The sequence below is a fragment of the Paramisgurnus dabryanus genome, chromosome 18, assembly GCF_030506205.2.
Source record: "Paramisgurnus dabryanus chromosome 18, PD_genome_1.1, whole genome shotgun sequence".
Classification (NCBI taxonomy): domain Eukaryota; kingdom Metazoa; phylum Chordata; class Actinopteri; order Cypriniformes; family Cobitidae; genus Paramisgurnus; species Paramisgurnus dabryanus.
In genome coordinates this window covers 17,378,085-17,395,748 of record NC_133354.1, presented here as the reverse complement: position 1 = coordinate 17,395,748, position 17,664 = coordinate 17,378,085, and the positions used below count along the sequence as shown (strand labels likewise).

At 36.9% G+C, this 17,664-nt stretch overlaps 1 protein-coding gene across 5 annotated transcripts in view; it reads left to right on the top strand.

The window, feature by feature from the left end:
• The window catches only part of gria1b (glutamate receptor, ionotropic, AMPA 1b), a 55,067-nt gene that overhangs the window by 6,174 nt on the left and 31,229 nt on the right, over positions 1-17,664 (top strand). For all 5 annotated transcript variants that reach the window (XR_010544105.2, XR_010544104.1, XM_065287034.2 and 2 more), the window contains exons 3-8: positions 4,723-4,962; positions 10,286-10,470; positions 10,983-11,036; positions 15,910-16,068; positions 16,341-16,508; positions 17,125-17,229. Coding sequence is in view for 3 of the 5 variants with exons in the window: in XM_065287034.2 (XP_065143106.1) it covers positions 4,723-4,962; positions 10,286-10,470; positions 10,983-11,036; positions 15,910-16,068; positions 16,341-16,508; positions 17,125-17,229 (911 nt within the window). In the remaining 2 variants the exon portion in view is untranslated. The remainder of the gene's footprint in view (positions 1-4,722; positions 4,963-10,285; positions 10,471-10,982; positions 11,037-15,909; positions 16,069-16,340; positions 16,509-17,124; positions 17,230-17,664) is intronic.

The following is a 17,664-nucleotide window of genomic DNA, read 5'->3' as shown; positions in this document are numbered from 1 at the left end:
ACCATTTGGATGATCCTGAGGAGTCATGGGAGAAAGTCATGTGGTCAGATGAGACCAAAATATAACTTTTTGGTCATAATTCCACTAAATGTGTTTGGAGGAAGAAGAATGATGAGTACCATCCCAAGAACTCCATCCCTACTGTGAAGGATGGGGGTGGTAGCATCATGCTTTGCGGGTGTTTTTCTGCACATGGGACAGGGCAACTGCACTGTATTAAGGAGAGGATGACTGGGGCCATGTATTGCGAGATCTTGGGGAACAACCTCCTTCCCTCAGTTAGAGCATTGGAGATGGGTCAAGGCTGGGTCTTCCAACATGACAATGACCCAAAGCACACAGCCAGAATAACGAATGAGTGGCTCTGTAAGAAGCATATCAAGGATCTGGCGTGGCCTAGCCAGTCTCCAGACCCTCAGACATTGTGATTTCTGGATTTTTTTTATATTATGTCTCTCACAGTGGACATGCAACTACGATGACAATTTCAGACCCCTCCATGATTTCTAAGTGGGAGAACTTGCAAAATAGCAGGGTGTTCAAACACTTATTTTTCTCACTGTATGCATGGTTTGGTGGTGGTCAGGCTGGTAGAACAGAAATGCTGGTAAAGCTGATCAATCAGTGTGGCTTTTCTAGTAAAGCTGTTTTATCATAAAAATCTTACTAGTTAGCCATTCAAAACACAACATGCTGGGACAGTATGTTCAATGCTGGTGATTTGGTTTCTCAAGCATTTCACAGCTCCTTCAGGACAACACATCACTTTAAACACTCTTTTTACCTCAGCTGCTTGAGGCAAGCGAAACATAGGCTGAAGATCAGACAAGATCACTCACGTCGGACCTACCTGTCACCAACATCCTTCAGCATCTAAAAGACCTCTGGCAGAATACTAGTTTTTTCCTCCCCAACCCTGCAATACTAGAAACAAATGCTCTGTACCCAAGCACAATCAAACCTAATACTTCTCCAAGCAACAAAAATGGTTCTCTTTTTTTATCTGTAGTAGGCAATAAAAAAGCAGATAAAGATGTGCACACAGAACTCCTGCGTTATCTTTTAAAAAGATTGAGATAAATGCATTCTGTATCCTTGCATTGACTTTTTATCGGCTGTTTTAAAAGATACATATCTCCCAGTGACAGTACATTTGCCAGTCCACACTAGCAGATCTGTGTGAGAAATTATGGTAATTATAATCGAAAATGAAGCTTAAACCGTGCTGGTTGTTGTCAATCAGAGATACAGATATGAGGAGCAGAGAAGGCTATCTGCTATTTGAATTATTCACAGAAAAGGTTAGTGTTGTTTTCTGTGGTTGGTTTTAAAGTTTGCTTGCCTGAAGGGAAGATTTAGAGAAGAAGTTTGCCACAACACTGGCAGGTCCCTCATTCACATCCTCAAAGCCCCAGGGAACCCTACCCTACATGTATGAATGCAAATAACACAAATATCCTCTGGAATTATATGTTAGCTGAAATTAATAAAAAGGTCTTGGCTTGAAATCTCTTTTGAGGCCATTTTTAGCCACTACGATTTATGGTAAATGTTTGGTGTTTTATTGTTTTTTGTTTTCTCATCTTAGTTTACCCAAAATGATCTCACCCTCAAGCCATCCTATAGGCATTGGTTAAATTGGGATTTACTGTACTTGCATTATATGAATCACAGAGCACTGCGGTTTCTGCAAAAGATTTTCTTTATTGTTCTTCTGAAGAAAAATGTCAGCAACATGTCGGATGGCCTGAGGGTGAATAAATAAAGAGAAATTTTTAATTTTGTGGTGAACTATCCCTTGCGTCCAGGTCAAAATGTAAGAAGGTTCAGTAGTGTTGTTCTCAGGGTACTTTATAGGAGTGAGATCTGCCAATAAACTGAGCATTAAGATGTCAACACACATTGTTTTCAGGATGTTCTGTAGATTTTCAACTTTGACGCTATAATAACGGACTCATATGGAACAGGTTCTCATCTTGAGTACTGCAGTGAAATCAATGGCCATACGCTGCTTAAGGACATGGGGTTTAGATGACTGTGAGGGGGCTGAAACAGCAATGATTGGTGGGTGGATGGTTCACTGTCACTGTAATTACTAAGAAAAATGCAGAGCATGACACACTGAGGTCTTGTTTTTTACTAGGGGAAGAGCTTTGGGGGTAATCAGGACATCATTTTTTATAATGTTTTATTGACTATCGCACTCTTGTGTCAACCCTGTTTATTGATTGATTGAAGATGTTACAAGTGTAGATGAAATGAAGCTCTCAAGTGTTTTTAATGTTTGGTTGACAAAAAGTATTATTTGTCTTGTTTCCTAACAAACACATTGAGACTTGTTTACAAGGAAAATATCTTAAATTAACATATATTTGTCAGTCCATTGGGAATTTTCCCTCTTTTTTTAAAGAGCACCAATTATCCGATTCCTGATTTCCTTTGGTGTAAGTGTTAAAGGTATACAAAGGTACAAACTCCAAAGGTAAAAAAGTACAATGATGCGAGTTTTCACTTCCAACTTAGATCACTTTTCTTGGACTACAACAAACACATGGATTGTAAGACACAGTTTACTTCCTGTTGACGTTGACATGATGGTCATTATGATACTGTAATTCTGCCCGCTTTTGAAATACAGCCTGTAAGTAGTATGTTTTCATATTTAAAGAATTAAATATGAAAATTACTACTGACTAAACCATGGTTCAAAAGCAAGTTTTGAGCAGTGTAGACTAGCCCTTGTTGTTTGTTGTTTCTACGATCACAAATGAAGTCATGGTTTTAATGTTTTAGTTACCTTACCTTACCTTATCTGTTACGTTCTGCTGGTAAAGTTGATCGAGCTTGTTTATTCAAGCCCTTCTTAGAAATGACACATTAAAATTGTGTTCAATAAATGTAAAATACCTCTGTAAGAGCAATAAGTATATTTAATTAGTATAACACAAAATAAATATGTACTATAATTTATTGATTTCTTTTTAATTGCGTTAACACAATTAGTTTGAGTTTGGGTTCTGGAAAAAGAATTTCCCAGCATGCTTTGCATGCAACTGCTTTTGGAGAGTATTTTTTTTAATTAAGTGTTATTTTATGCATTTTTAGGTAAAGAGAAAGACTTAATAGTTTTTAATGTCTGTTTATCTTATTGATTTAGAAGCGTTTGTTATATTTTTTTTAATTGTTTGGTTACAATTGTGCAGAAGAGTGGCGCTTGTGGTTAGGTTGTGGATGTGACATATTTCTCTCAATGAGCACTGACTGTGTTAATGCCTGTTTGGAGATCAGTCTCTTCTCACATGCTCATCCAAAGTATCATATGTTATTATTATTAGCATGCTAACATGTGCTTATGCTAATTAGTATGATATAAAAACGTTTTATATAAAATAACAGAATTGAGTTCTTCAGACTACACTACATTGAGTTATTCAAACTACGCTAAATCGAGTTATTCAGACTACACTAAATTGAGTTGAGGTAACTTATTGAGTATTGCCATTTACTTTAAATTAAGTTGGACTCAATATATTTTTATTGTGTAAAGCAGTTTTTTATGAGTTAGGGGTACACATTCATATTGGATGGAAATCCTGCCCACAATTTTATTGAGTTAATCCAATGAATCATTTTTTTTGAGTGCATTTGCATTTTCTGGACCAGATTCTACCGAATTGATAAGGTAGTAAAGACAATATTAACTCCTGTCAGTACTGCATTTGGAGTAATCTAAAAATAAGGAGTGTCACATTGGTATTCTGGCCAATCACAAAGTACAGCTTAGCTGGCCAATCGGTGGACACTGTGCTTTTCAGAATTATGTGCTTGTACAAAATCAATGTGTTTCAAGGGGCACGGCATAGAGGAGCAACAAAAATGTATGGTATGTGGAAAATAATGTGTTTTTTAACCACAAACTACTCAAATACATTGTATTATACCAAATACACAAAATAATGTTGTTTTAGCAATGTAATAGGGGCTCTTTTCTTTAAACATGAATCTGTACAAAGTTAAGTAAGGTTTATAAGTACGGTAAATTAACTTGCAAAAGGGTAAGAAAAATAAATAAAAATATTATTATCATACATACTCAATTTTAATTGTTTCTCAGTTTTCTTTTTGTTTAAACAATGTTTAGCTTGCCTTTTTTATTTGAAAACCAGATAAAAACTGATAAAGAATATGTATAAGCTCACCCCTCCTCAAAACGCAAAGCAAAGCTACGATAGCTGCCGCAGGGCAAACATGGCAAATTTCATGTAAGGGGTTTGGTATGCGGTATTTGTAGATAAAAACGTCTCATTTAAAGGTAATAAAAACAATACAGTTCAGTTTTTAAGGTCTTTATACACCACTGATAATATAGTTATGTATATTATATTGCATTTCTATCAAGAGATCCTGCTAAAAGTTACACAAGGCCTATTTAAAATGATAAGCTCTAAATTGACTGGTATAGGGTAATGATAATGTATTTACATCTCCATATACTGAATGTGTATATAGTTTTACTGTAACTTAATTGGTAGACTGTTGTGTTACCAGCACAAAAGTTCAAAGTATCGTTCCCAGGTAACACACTTATAAAAAATGTATAGCTTGTGATTCACTGTACCGTATGTTGCTTTGGATAAAAACGTCTGCCAAAAATATAAATATATACTGTATAAGAATAGTAGTTAACCTGATGTCCTCTTTTTTCTCTCTTGCTTTTAACAGTTTGTTCCCAGTTCTCCAAAGGAGTCTACGCTATCATTGGCCTGTATGACAGGAGGACCATGAATATGCTCATGTCGTTCTGTGGCGCTTTGCACGTGTGCTTCGTAACGCCCAGCTTCCCCATCGAAACCAACAACCAGTTTGTCATCCAGCTCAGACCTGAGCTCCAGGATGCTCTCATTGCCCTTGTCGAGCACTACAGATGGACCAAGTTTGTCTACATGTACAGCTCGGATTCAGGTCAGTTTATTATTCTCCAAACATGCTGTTTCTGAAAAGCAACTGGGAAACTTTTTTATTATTAGTTGTATTACAACTCTGACTTTGTTCAGGATGTGATGAAGATGAACTGTGGATGATTTAGTGATTTATGGGCTTTTGAAGATATTGCTGTGAAAGCTGTCTCCTGTGGAAAGATGTGTAATCCTGTTGAGGTTTTCAGCTTGGCTTGTAATATGGTTAAACTTTGACACTCCTCGTGCCTCGGATGTAATAATTTTACTTATGGCTCCCTGATACCTGCAAGATGGATCTAATATTTCATTTGAAGTCCAGTAAAAGATCTTGATTTGTGACTTGGCTAGGGATGAACATTGGCCACGTCATATTCCTTGAGACACTCGTGTGCCACTCTGTCATATTTGCCACATCCAATCATTATCAAACTGCCACGGTTGGTGAGAGTATAACATTAAATTATTATTACACAAAGACAGATCCCCACTATTAAAGCAATGCCGGACAAATTAGAGCATTGATATGGAACTTGTTCAACATTTGTCTAACACATTACTGTATTGACTAAACAAAGTTTGTTAAGGAGATCAAGTAGTAATCAAGAAACAGGCAGAGCAAAGAGTCTTTTATTGACTCGTGTACTTTGCGGATGCTTGCTGTTGCCGAACTAAGATCATGAGGTCACTTAGCGTTTCATACACACACAAACACAACGACTACCTCAAGAAACCCATGCTGCTCTCTTGTTGCCTGGATACAGCAGTACTTAGTATCTGGGATATTTTAAACCTTTTAGTATTTCCTGTGTGTGTACGTGTGTATGTGTGAGTGATAGCTTGTGTGTGTGAAATGTTCATGTCATATTATGTAGCACATTAAACCACGAGTTCACAGGTAAATAGAATACATTGCATTTTTCTTGGCCTCTTTTCTACCATGAAATCTGTTTATTTAGTATCAAATACTACGTGACAATTTTTTATTTGAATACATTTTTTTACCATGCTGAACACTCCTCCCTAGTCACTACAGTGTTTACTGCAACATTTGTCAGGTGCTTCCAGATATCATCTCAAAGCTGTTACAGATGGGGCGGACATCATCTGTGCCGCTTACAGCGGTTCCTCCCAAATCTGTCCTTGCCAACTCACGCAGATGTTTACTGACTCAAACATAATGAGATGGGCACATGTGCACTCTCCTCAAAGACCCACGTAATAGAGTTGGCATCTTTTAGTACAGGGCCAGTTTGGTTAATGGAAGGAAAATGCTTTACTGTGGAAAAAAGACGATAGTGTTGTACATCGGATGAGGCGTAAATTCAATTTGTGTTGTCGCATGGGATATTCGGAGCAGTGGGTTGTGTTTACAGGTGGTACCAAGCCAGTTCTGCTCTTCCAAGACAGTCCCTGCCTTCATCTCAGTCCTGAATCCTCCCTTATCACCAGTGCCGCAGTAGCGCTAGGATACACTAAAGGAGGGAAGGACGAAACACGGCATCAGTCTTATCTGCTCGGAGGGAGATAAAGCTGCTTTGGTCTTCGGTATGAGACAGCACAGCAGCTAAGACGGGCTGAGATGAATGCGACAGGTGCGGCACAGCATCGGCATGGCCAAGGATGTGGGGACGTTTCGAAATGCAATCTGACAGATTCATTGTCTTTTTGATGAATGCCAATGAATGCTCTGACTGGCACATTTGTTCTTTTAATTAAAAAAATAACCTTGCCATCTGTAATTACAGTTGCAAATCTCATTTTCATTTGTAACATACATCTTTGCATTTCACAAAATGACTTTTAAATGCTAATACTCAAACTAGTGAAGAGCAACATTTTGCTTGGAAAACTGTACCCAAGTACACATAAGGAGTTTTGGTTTTAGTTTAAAAAAAAGTGTCTGCATTTACTGAATAATGTTTTGTCTGCTTATATCTAGACAAAGTTGACCCTGAACTAAGAGCAAATGCCTCATTTGTAAGAATTTAATGCAAGAGCTCCAGTACTCGAAGACACAGTGTTAGCAAAAGACTATTTTTGATACATATTTTGACAGAAGAGCAAAACTAATTAAGCTTTTTCTTACACCAAGCTTCAGTGTAGGAGACACTGGGTTACAATGTACGACTAACAAGCGTTGACAGCTCCAATTATAAGCTAAATCCATGACTGAAGGTGTAATCCAGCATCCACAACAAATGCAAATTCATTTAAATACACAAATTAGGTTGTCTTTGATTTACTTTTTTGAGTTTCATAGTTTATGTCGCATTTCTGAACAATTTCCTGACCCGTATAAAAGTGCTTGCGAGTTTGCATTAAAATGTCGGACTTGCTGAACTACGCATGGCCCAATTTTAATAGCGTAGTCAGGGATTATAAGGGGGGCGGTCTATTTTGTTCCCTTGTGTTTTTCATGTTTGTGCTGCTTTGTAGGAATAATATAGGTGTCAGTATTGATCTAGCATTTGCTGTGCTGTTTCTAGCTGGGGATTTTCAGTGTCTTTGAAGTTAACTTTTGGCTGCTTGCTTATTGACCAACAAGCTTATCATAACCGAGCACAGCCCACCGCTGATTGCTGCATTAAAGCGTCGTAGCTTCGTTTAAAAAAATGCAAAGGCTTTGATCTTGTTTCTCTAGGTAAAGCCTGACAGGCAGCTTACTTAATACAGTCAGCAGGACTGAAGGAGATTGTCTTTTGAAGTTGCCAAGAGCTGCTTGACCACCCACAACACAGTGCAGTACTCTAGATCAGCATCTTTTGACTCTTTTGAATGCAGAAATATTTAGATTTAATGATGCATTGCTGCTAATGGTTTAGTGTGTTTTATTACTGGTAATGAAATAAAATATGAAATGTGTAATGTTTTAGCATTAACATATTTTGCATGAAATAGCTTTAGACCCCAACCTTTAAAGAACAGTTGGTTATTCTTGTTTTAGTTTTCCCCATATGCAAACTATCATCACATGACTAAAGCACTTGTACTAACAAGCAGGTGTACCTTGATCAGCTTGGTGGAAAGTTGACGAAAATCAATATGCGAGGTGAGAAGTATGTCTGAATATTCAAAAAAAAAGTAAGCGAAAAGTACTCGGACTACTCCTAGCAAGATTTTGAAGTGTGCATTCGATGGACACTTTACTATCCTGTGAGTCCCCTGGAGACGACGATGACGAAGAAGAAGAGGCGTTGTTATATTCAAAAATGTTGAAAGTGGTTACATGGCTCTATTAAAATGCAAACACATATGGAAAACAGTTGTTCCTTGCGGTTAAATTGTGCGTTTAACATCATTCAAGTTAATGTCTCACTTGTTGTTATGACAAATACGAACACATGATGTATGAACATGTAGTACGTCTGAATTTCCTTCATACTTTCCATATTCATACTGTTTTAATTGTTGATGAGTAGGTACTGCATCGAATTCAGTGCATACTGTCACAGTCTGTGATTTCGGATGCAGGGAGTGTGTTTATTCATACACGTTTCATTTCTGTGGCAGAAGACATCCAATAAAACTGACTGTTAATGAAATTCACAGCAGGCTGTTCAACACAGTAATTTTAACGCAGACTCTCAGCAGATTTCTGACTGTTAATATCACATTGTACCATTTCCTCTTCTAAAATTTTGCTATTTAATTCATATATTTGGTAGTGAGGCTTTGGATCAAGCAGATTATAAAAGGCAGTAGTTTCTCCATGCAACATTCTGTTTTCTTTGAAAATGTAATAAGCACTGGAGGAAATGAATCATCTGAGAGATACACTATATATCGCATCCAGAGACCAGCAAGCTTGTGGTGATGGAAGAACAATGTGGAATGTAATAATAAAGGCTACATAAAGACCTCTTATTCCTATATGGGCTTTCAAGATTCTGCTAAATGTGTTGTTTTAAATGACTTTAAGCACATCTTGTGAAAACAGATGTTGATCAGTGCTGGAACAGATCAGGGGAGACCTCATGCTGAATATAGAGACAGAGCTTCTCCTTAGGGGTGCTTAAAAATAAGTTCACTCAAAAATTAAAATTCTCTCCAGGGATTTTCAGTTTACAGAAGTGACAAACGTGTTTCTATGAAACAAATTTGAAAAATGGTAATGGCCAAGCAGCGAGCTGTGCGGACCTAAAACATCCACACTTTACAGGCACACTTTATATGAGATCATAAGCATATGGTTTCACGTGGACAGATTGCTGTGTTGTGCTTGACAAATTGCCTGTGCAGTTTAATGCATGTGAGAGATGTTTTCCCAACTCAATAACTCAATGTATTTTTTACTGTAAATCCTATAAATTGAAAGTTTTTCCATTTTGCAAAAAGTTGAACTCAAACGACTTACACAGGTGTGTTCACCTCACCATATATTGTACAAATAACACAACATTAGTATCAATGTACAGTAAAGTAAATGGTCTCCAATCACAGAATTTGCATCATATTTTTTACATTTAGGAATAACTATACGTTCTGTGCCACACATGTACTGCACTTGCAAATTTTGGGTCAAAAAGGTTGATCTACAACATACTTTACATACAATTTGTTTTCACTCTATTAAAACAAATCTACCCAATGACACTTACAACGCCAGAATGCTGTAGCCTTGTGCCGCATGATTATGGATTAGGGAAGTTTGTGCCAATCCCACAATCCACCTGGAGGGCAACTTCTGTTAATTGAATTTAAATTACTATCTCACCTTCGGTCACCAAATGTTACTTGAAATCTGTCATTATTTACTTAACCATATGTTGTCTTAAACTTGTATGCAGTACGTGTTTTAGCTCTTTGACAAAAAAGTTTTAGTATTTATGTCATGATGGTTTGAAAATCCTCTTGAAAATCACAAATTGTTGTTGTTTGGTTTAAACCAGTGGTTCTCAAACTGGGGACAGCAAAATGGTGCCCGGGCCCCAGTTTTATGACATTTAATAAAATACATTAATTTATCACACATTCTGTATAATTAAACCTCAGAAGAATAAGCACTACATTGTATAATTTAATATGTTTTGTTTAATTAAATTTGTATGTTTTAGTATGCTTTGTCATAAATTTTCTTTGGGGGGGGGTTGGTAAAGAGATGCACAATACACAAGGGGGGCCGTAAGCCAAAAAGTTTCAGAACCACTTGTTTAAACAATTCTTATCAAGTTTCTGCTTAAAACAATCACTCACTTATTAAAATTCAGACACAGATGCTTTAACATATTGTGTTGAAGCAAATGTGTATCTGTGCAAGCAGCTGCCTGTTATGAATATTCAGATATACTGTATACATGTAAGTCTTCATCTCTCTCTTTTTTTTAAAGGTCTGACAGTTCTGCAAAAGATCTTGGACACTGCTGCAGAGAAGACATGGCAAGTGACATCCATAAACTTTGACACTCTGACAGAGGCTGCATTCTTGAAAGTCATCCAAGATCTGGATAATAAGAAAGAGTACAAGATCATTCTGGACTGTGAGCTGGAGAGACTCAATTCCATCCTAAACTTGGTAAATACCTGATCAATTTGACACAAGCTCAAACTTTTTATGTATATGGAGCATGTTTTCAATTATAAAACATCACGGCACTCTCTTCGTTATTCACTTTCTGAACTGACAAGAAAACCCCCTCCAAACTGAACGATCAGAAATCAGTATCAGATACAATTAAAGCCCCTGTGTGCTTCCAGAAGCTCGCTGCTTTTCACAGGTGTCCCTGCAGCCGTGATGCACATGTAGTCATTAAACCCTGTAATTGGACTTCCTATAGTGACAGATGCCAAATCTTTCAATCCTCCCTTCCATCTCACGTAGTTCCAACTGCCCCTTCTGATCACAGATATTCTGAGCTCAGTGAGCAATTAACTCCTGAATGATGGGACCTATTCATTGCTATTTAGAGAACTGTGCTAAACATTATACTCTGATTAGAGTCGAATGAAAGAGGGCTGCCATTAGTGACAGCGAGACACGGGGTTGAACTTTACCACTGTCTTTTGTGTTGCGATTGTGTCCTCTAGATAGCAGTGCAAAAGAAGAACTTGAAGAATTACCACTACATACTAGCAAACCTGGTAAGTGAAGCAGCTAATTTCTTGCAATCATCTCTTGGTCTGCATGAATGAACTTTGAGACTACACACTCTTGCCATATAGAAGAATAATTTGTGATCATGTCTGTGTCTATTTGTCACTCAGTCGATTTAAAAAAAAAGGGTTATTTTTCACAGAATGTTCTTTGCATTATGTAGGATGATTTTTGTAAAAAATCTGTAGCCTAAATCTCTCTCTCACACACAAAACTTAAGCTGGGTTTTCACAGACAGAGTCACATTTTTTGTTGTGGGATTTTATAAAGTACCTTTAATATTAGTTACAAAAAAGGTTCTTTATGATGGTAAAGGTTGAAAGATAAATGATTTGTGAATGACTTAAAATATTCTTTTTTTATTTTTGTATATGGTAACGCTGTGAAAGCCCTTAATCTTTATTTTTAAGTGTTTAATAGCTATTTAGCATCTATTGTTGGTTAATCTTTTGCACATTGATGGTGCGCTCATAGAAAATGCTCAGAGAAATCGATGGTGACGATGTGCAATATACTGTATTGTTAGTTTTTCTTCCCTTTTCTATGCGACTGGGGAGTGAGATGCTTTTAAATGCATTTCAAAATGCAGAAAGATTGCAGATTACTCGCTCAGATGTGGTAAATTTACATTTGTACGTTCTTAAATGGGAGTGAGTGATTGAGTGGATAAGGTTTTATGAAAAATAATAATGGCTTAATAAACGTACCAAAAATTCTTAGGTTTAGTGGAATGTGGAAAATGTTGTCTGTCCATTTTTCCGGAAAATGAAAGTAAAGGGGGACTGAGGCTGTCAGTCACCAACATTAAGCCTAACATCTATTTTTGTGTTCCACGGATGAAAGTCAAACAGGTGAACTATCCCTTTAAAGTCCCACTGTGGGGAAATTTGGGATTTTATTGTTATATGTCTATGTGCCTTTTTAATTTGTTTTAAGACAAGCCATGTGCAAATTCATGTTTGCCCCATTGCTGAGTCTCATTCACGCTGTTTAAAATCGCCTTGGTCTCCAACGCCACAAACATGTAACCAATCATATCAGCACAGTTGAATGCGTGGATCAATAGTTGGAGTTATAGATATTATGTATGTATGCCATATAAATTTGGCACATAACCAATTGCAGCACTGCTGTTCAACTCTGCTCACACATGCAGGGTGAGTGCTGTAACCTGTTAACATCAGCGCTAAAAGATTAGTGCTGCAAAGGCGCAGTTCACATATGCATTGTGTGAAACCGAACTTAGTAGTTATGTATCTGAAACTGCCGAATGTAGCATCTATTCGTATCTATGGTCCGAGCTGTCTGATTAAGTAGAGGCGGGGACTAATTCGCATATTCATAGATCTGCATATACTAAATGAGGCAAGGGTATAGAGTTACATTCAAGAGAGCCTATTTTAATGATCTAAGCACATGGTCTAAAGTGCATGGCGCACAATGTAAAAGGGTGTGTCCGAATCCACTTTTGCTAATTTAAAGCTGCGGTCGGCAACTCTGGAAGTTTGAGCTGATGTAAATATTTACAATTTCATGCCCCTCCCCCACTACCACAGAGTAACCTCCCTTCGAGCTCGTCCTCGTCAGTGCGTGTGCACCAGTATTATTGTGAACGCATACTTAGCAAGAATACTTAGATTACTTACATAACACTCAGAAATACAATCAATCAATGGTTGATAAAGCACAATTACCTGTCGAGAAGAAATGTGGCAAGCTCTGCATCCAGCTACCTCCACATTTCAAATGCCGGTCCGATATTGATCCTTCTAGTTTTATTACAGGGATGGTCACTTTCTATCTTTGTTTCCTTCTTTTCATTGGTTGTTTTCCTAGCTCTGGTTGTTAACCGAGGAATCAGAAGTTTGTAAGTGAATGTTCTCTCCGCCATCACACTGCGTTCAAAACACATGTGAACTTCAGGCGGATGCATGTGATATTGTAATGCGCACAAGTGGGAGGGGGGATCTGCGACGCGTGCAGGAACTGTGATTGACAGGCAGATTTTACACAGCCCTGCACTGATTGGACCAAGTGAACCGGCCTGCGCTGATTGGACCAAATGAACCGGGAGCGGTGGATTTTTGCTAAACAAATAACATGCTCTAGGTGTAGCTAGAAGCGCGGGTTTTTTTCTTAAATACTCTCATTTATGTTGTTCTATCGGAGTATAGTGTTGGTTTTAGTAAATATGATAAATAAATATGATCAAAAAAGTTGCTGACCGCAGCTTTAATGACAGGAATTTAATGCACTGCATTGCGTCGGGTGTATGATAGGCCCCAAGGTGTTTTAAAACATGAAGAAATTACTGTAACAGGTAAAACATTTATATTTACTATTATAATGCTCAAAAATGCATTTTAACCAATAAAATTCTTGACTACAGGACGATGTTAATAAAAACATTTAAGTATTTCTAAAGAATTAAGTGTAAAGAAAATGTTATTATATTAATATTAATATTAGCTTTAATACAGCTTTAATACAGAATATTTAAAATCAACAATAAATATCAAAATAATTGTATGTATGCAGGTTAGTATGTGGATATGTTGATTTTTATTTGCAGGAAATGAAAACCAAAAGATGTTTTCAGAATTTGAATACTCACAAAACAATACTAATCTCTATTTCAACATACACTGGAATGACTGTCATCCATAGAAATGATTAAAGGCAGATTTGCAATGGTCTCCTAAGAGCTGCATTTTTTATATCATCAGAAGACAGAAAGTTCTCATGAATGCCTTATATTTTAACAGCGAATGTGTACAACAAAATATTTGTCAAAATATAATTGGGTCTCTGAAAAAAGTATTTCACTGAACTGTGATTTCACAGGAAGCATCGGAAACACATAATTGGGTTCTTTTAGGGGAAGAAAATACAATTCTCCCAAATGCAAGACTCTTGCCAAGTACATAATCCAATTCAGCAATGATGATAAAGATGTCATTCCATAACAAATTATGATAAAAACTGCATCTAATGCAGCATGTTGTCTCCTGAGGTTCATTTCAATAAAATCTGATCACCCAAGTTAGCAAACATACAAACACAGAGATACAATTAGATGTTTACCACAAGGTTAGTGTGAGGTTTACCCAGCATGCATTTCTTTATAGATCTCATTGTAGCTTTCACTTCAATTACTGAAGTGTTGAACTATGTACTTCACTTAGTAGCCATGGCAAGCACTACTTCAACTTTATACTCATAACTGAAATGGTACCATAAAGCCTTGGTTTCTCTTTGGAAGTATTTCAAGATTTAGTGTTAAGAGGATATAATGGTGTCTGAAAACTACTCTGACTATAATTACAGTATGGGTTCATCTTGTGCACTTTATCTCTATTTGAAAGGATATTGTACTGTGCCATTTCCTAAATGGTAAAATATATTCACCATAAATGTACCTTGTAGTCTAATTCCTGGATATCAATTAGTCATGCAATTTAAATGATTGCATTTGATGGTGTGCTCTAAACCAGTGGTTTTCAAACTTTTTTAGGAGCGACCCTAATTTAAAAAAATAAAAATTATGCGACCCACACTCTAACCCCCCCCCCACACACACACACACACACCCCTTAGTAGAATGAAGCAGGGCGGGGGCGAAAGCCATCAGAGTGGAGTGAGCCATGTGAAATGTGCACGCGCGCATCTGTATGTATAACAATGAGCAGACCCGACGCCAAACACAAATTCACAGACGGGCATTTCATTTTTCCAGGGGGCACAAATGAGATCAACCTCACTGCAATTCTTAATATCATTAATTATTATAATGGACTAAAAACGAGGAAGAACTGACATACGCAACACAACGGAGGAGTCGTAAAGATTGGATCTTGCCTATTGAAGCAGTCTAAAAACACGTCGCAGGGCTCTACATCAACACTTGTCTGCTTATCAGGGACAAGATGAAAACTCCAATAACAATCACCAAAACACGATGATTCTGCATCCTTTAGTCTCAATGACGACCGAAAGTGCATAATGTAATAACGCTTAGTTAAACAAATAAGCGCAGCAAACACAAAGTGAGCGAGTGTGTTAACAAAGTGGGTTAAACATACTGTGTTAAAAATGTGAAGTTTTTGATTACATGACACAGTTAAGCAGCATCACATCACGGTTGAAAATTTACAGATTTTATATGACAGTTCACTAAACAAGTCATTAATATTTAGTCACTTACATTTTGGACGCAATGTTGACTGTTTTTGTTGTTTCAGCAACGAAAATAGTTCAAAGATAACAGCAGAACAATGTCACTGCAACACTTGTGTCTTAACGGTGGCGCTATGCTTAGCAAACAACTAAACATTTCCACGCTCACTTTCGACAAACCAATCAAATGCATTTAAAATATATATTTTTTTCACATCAGACCAAACACATTTTTATTTTTATTTAGGAGTTTTTATTTCCCCTTCATGCCTTCATCATCTAAAAAATGGCTGTGACCCCGTGCGCAATTTAATCTACTGTCTATGAATTTAATATAGTAAGCTGCGCACGCACATGGGTCATGTGACACAGAGGTGGAGTATTTTTTTTATTTCGTGTATTTAAAATATATTTTTACTGTGCTTTTATTCAAGTGTGTTGTAATTATTATAGTTTTTATAATAAAATTTAATAAATTATTTTAGTAACATTTTTTTTTAATCTTTCTGGCGACCCAGTTTTTAATTTCCGCGACCCACCAGAGGGTCGCGACCCAGGGTTTGAAAACCACTGCTCTAAACAGTTTTAAATGTTAGTACTCAATGTTTGGTCTCGCAGACAGGATTGTTATTACTTTGCGGCTAGACATATCAATGAAAAAGATTTTGATGTGTTTGCCTTTAGGGATTTATGGATCTTAATCTCACAGAATTCAGAAAGGGAGGTGCCAATTTGACTGGCTTTCAGCTCATGAACTACACAGATCCTGCTGTCAGCAGAATGATACAAGACTGGCTGGAGTTTGACAGTAAAGACTTGAAAAGTCCCAAAAGGAGACTGAAGGTACAGCAAGGTTGACGTCTTCAAAAGTTATAAACCCTCCTTAAAAAAAACATTGATTTTATTCTGTTGCACCAGGATTTACTAGAAATATTGGGCACTGACAATGCCAAAGTCATGGGTTTCATTCCCAAAGGACATGCATGCTTTTTAAATGCATAGCTTACTATGAAAGTGACTTTGGTAAATGGAGTATGCTGTTCTTTGATCTTCTCAGAGGATGTAAATAGTTTGCATTGCTACTGTATGTCCTTCTTCTCCCCTGCTCTTTTCAGTACACTGGAGCTCTTACCTATGACGGGGTGACCGTCATGGCCACTGCGTTCCAGAACCTGAGAAAGCAACGCATCGATGTCTCTCGCAGGGGGAATGCGGGGGAATGTTTGGCAAATCCTCCCGCACCCTGGGGTCAGGGCATTGACATTCAGAGAGCCTTACAGCAGGTAACCTGTAGAAAAAGCTCCAGCAGCCTTAACAATTTTGTGCATAATGGGTTTGCAGAAGAATGCAAATGCATTTAGAGATTTGAAGTTAACTCTTTCCCCGCCATTGACTAGTTATCTCGTCAAAAAAGGTGTTCCTGATAAATTTTTATGTTTATCTGCGATACCGTGATTATCCACACTTTATGAAAATATGAAAAAACTGAAGCCAAAACGTTATTTGCTAATTTTAAACTCTGGGTATGTTTTGATAATCATTCTGAATCTGATCTCTAACAAAATTCTTTCACAAAAATGCAATTATTTTAGCTTTTTGCTAAAAAACTATTTTTGAAGAAAAATACCTATATTTAAGAGTTTATAAGCAGAGCAAAAATACGCAAAAAAATTTTTTTTTCCCGTTTGGTTTGTTTATTGTTTGTTTGAAAGAACAGGGTCTGTTCTTTTATTTGATATATTTGTTTATTTTTATTTTTTTGAAGAACATTTTCCTGGAAGGCATTTTCTGAAACTTTTGTGAAAATCACAAAAAATGCTGAAAGGCAACTTTTCAAAAAATGGCTGATGGGGAATGAGTAAATGATGAACAGTCTATTTATGTCATTTTTCTTTGCAGGTGAAGTTTGAAGGACTAACTGGAAACGTTCAGTTTAATGACAAAGGGCATCGGACAAACTTCACTGTCAGTGTGATGGAGTTTAGCCCAACGGGACCCAAGAAAGTAATTCAAATCTTCTCATATACACTCGCTATTTGACTGGTTACTTAAAGCTGGAATCCGTAACATTTTTGGTAAAAATAAATAAAATAAGCACATAATGATGATCCATAGAGGGTCATGTTTAGCAGGAAATGTCAGTTGTTTAAACAAATGCAAATATAATTATGTAAAGTGACTTGCAATTTTATGCTTTAAACAGAGATGGTGATATATTGGCAAAAGTAATGGATTTATTTGTAATGCAAAAACAGTTTAATATCCAGTAAGGAATATTAGTAAAAGGTATATTTTTTAAATTGACTTAAATTGACTTCTGACTTAAAAATCTTAGACCACACTTGGCTTGACATTCTCTTGACATTAATGTGACTGGTAATGATGAGGCTGCACCTGAAAGTCACTGACTGCTGAAAGTCAATGAAGTGTTATTCACAG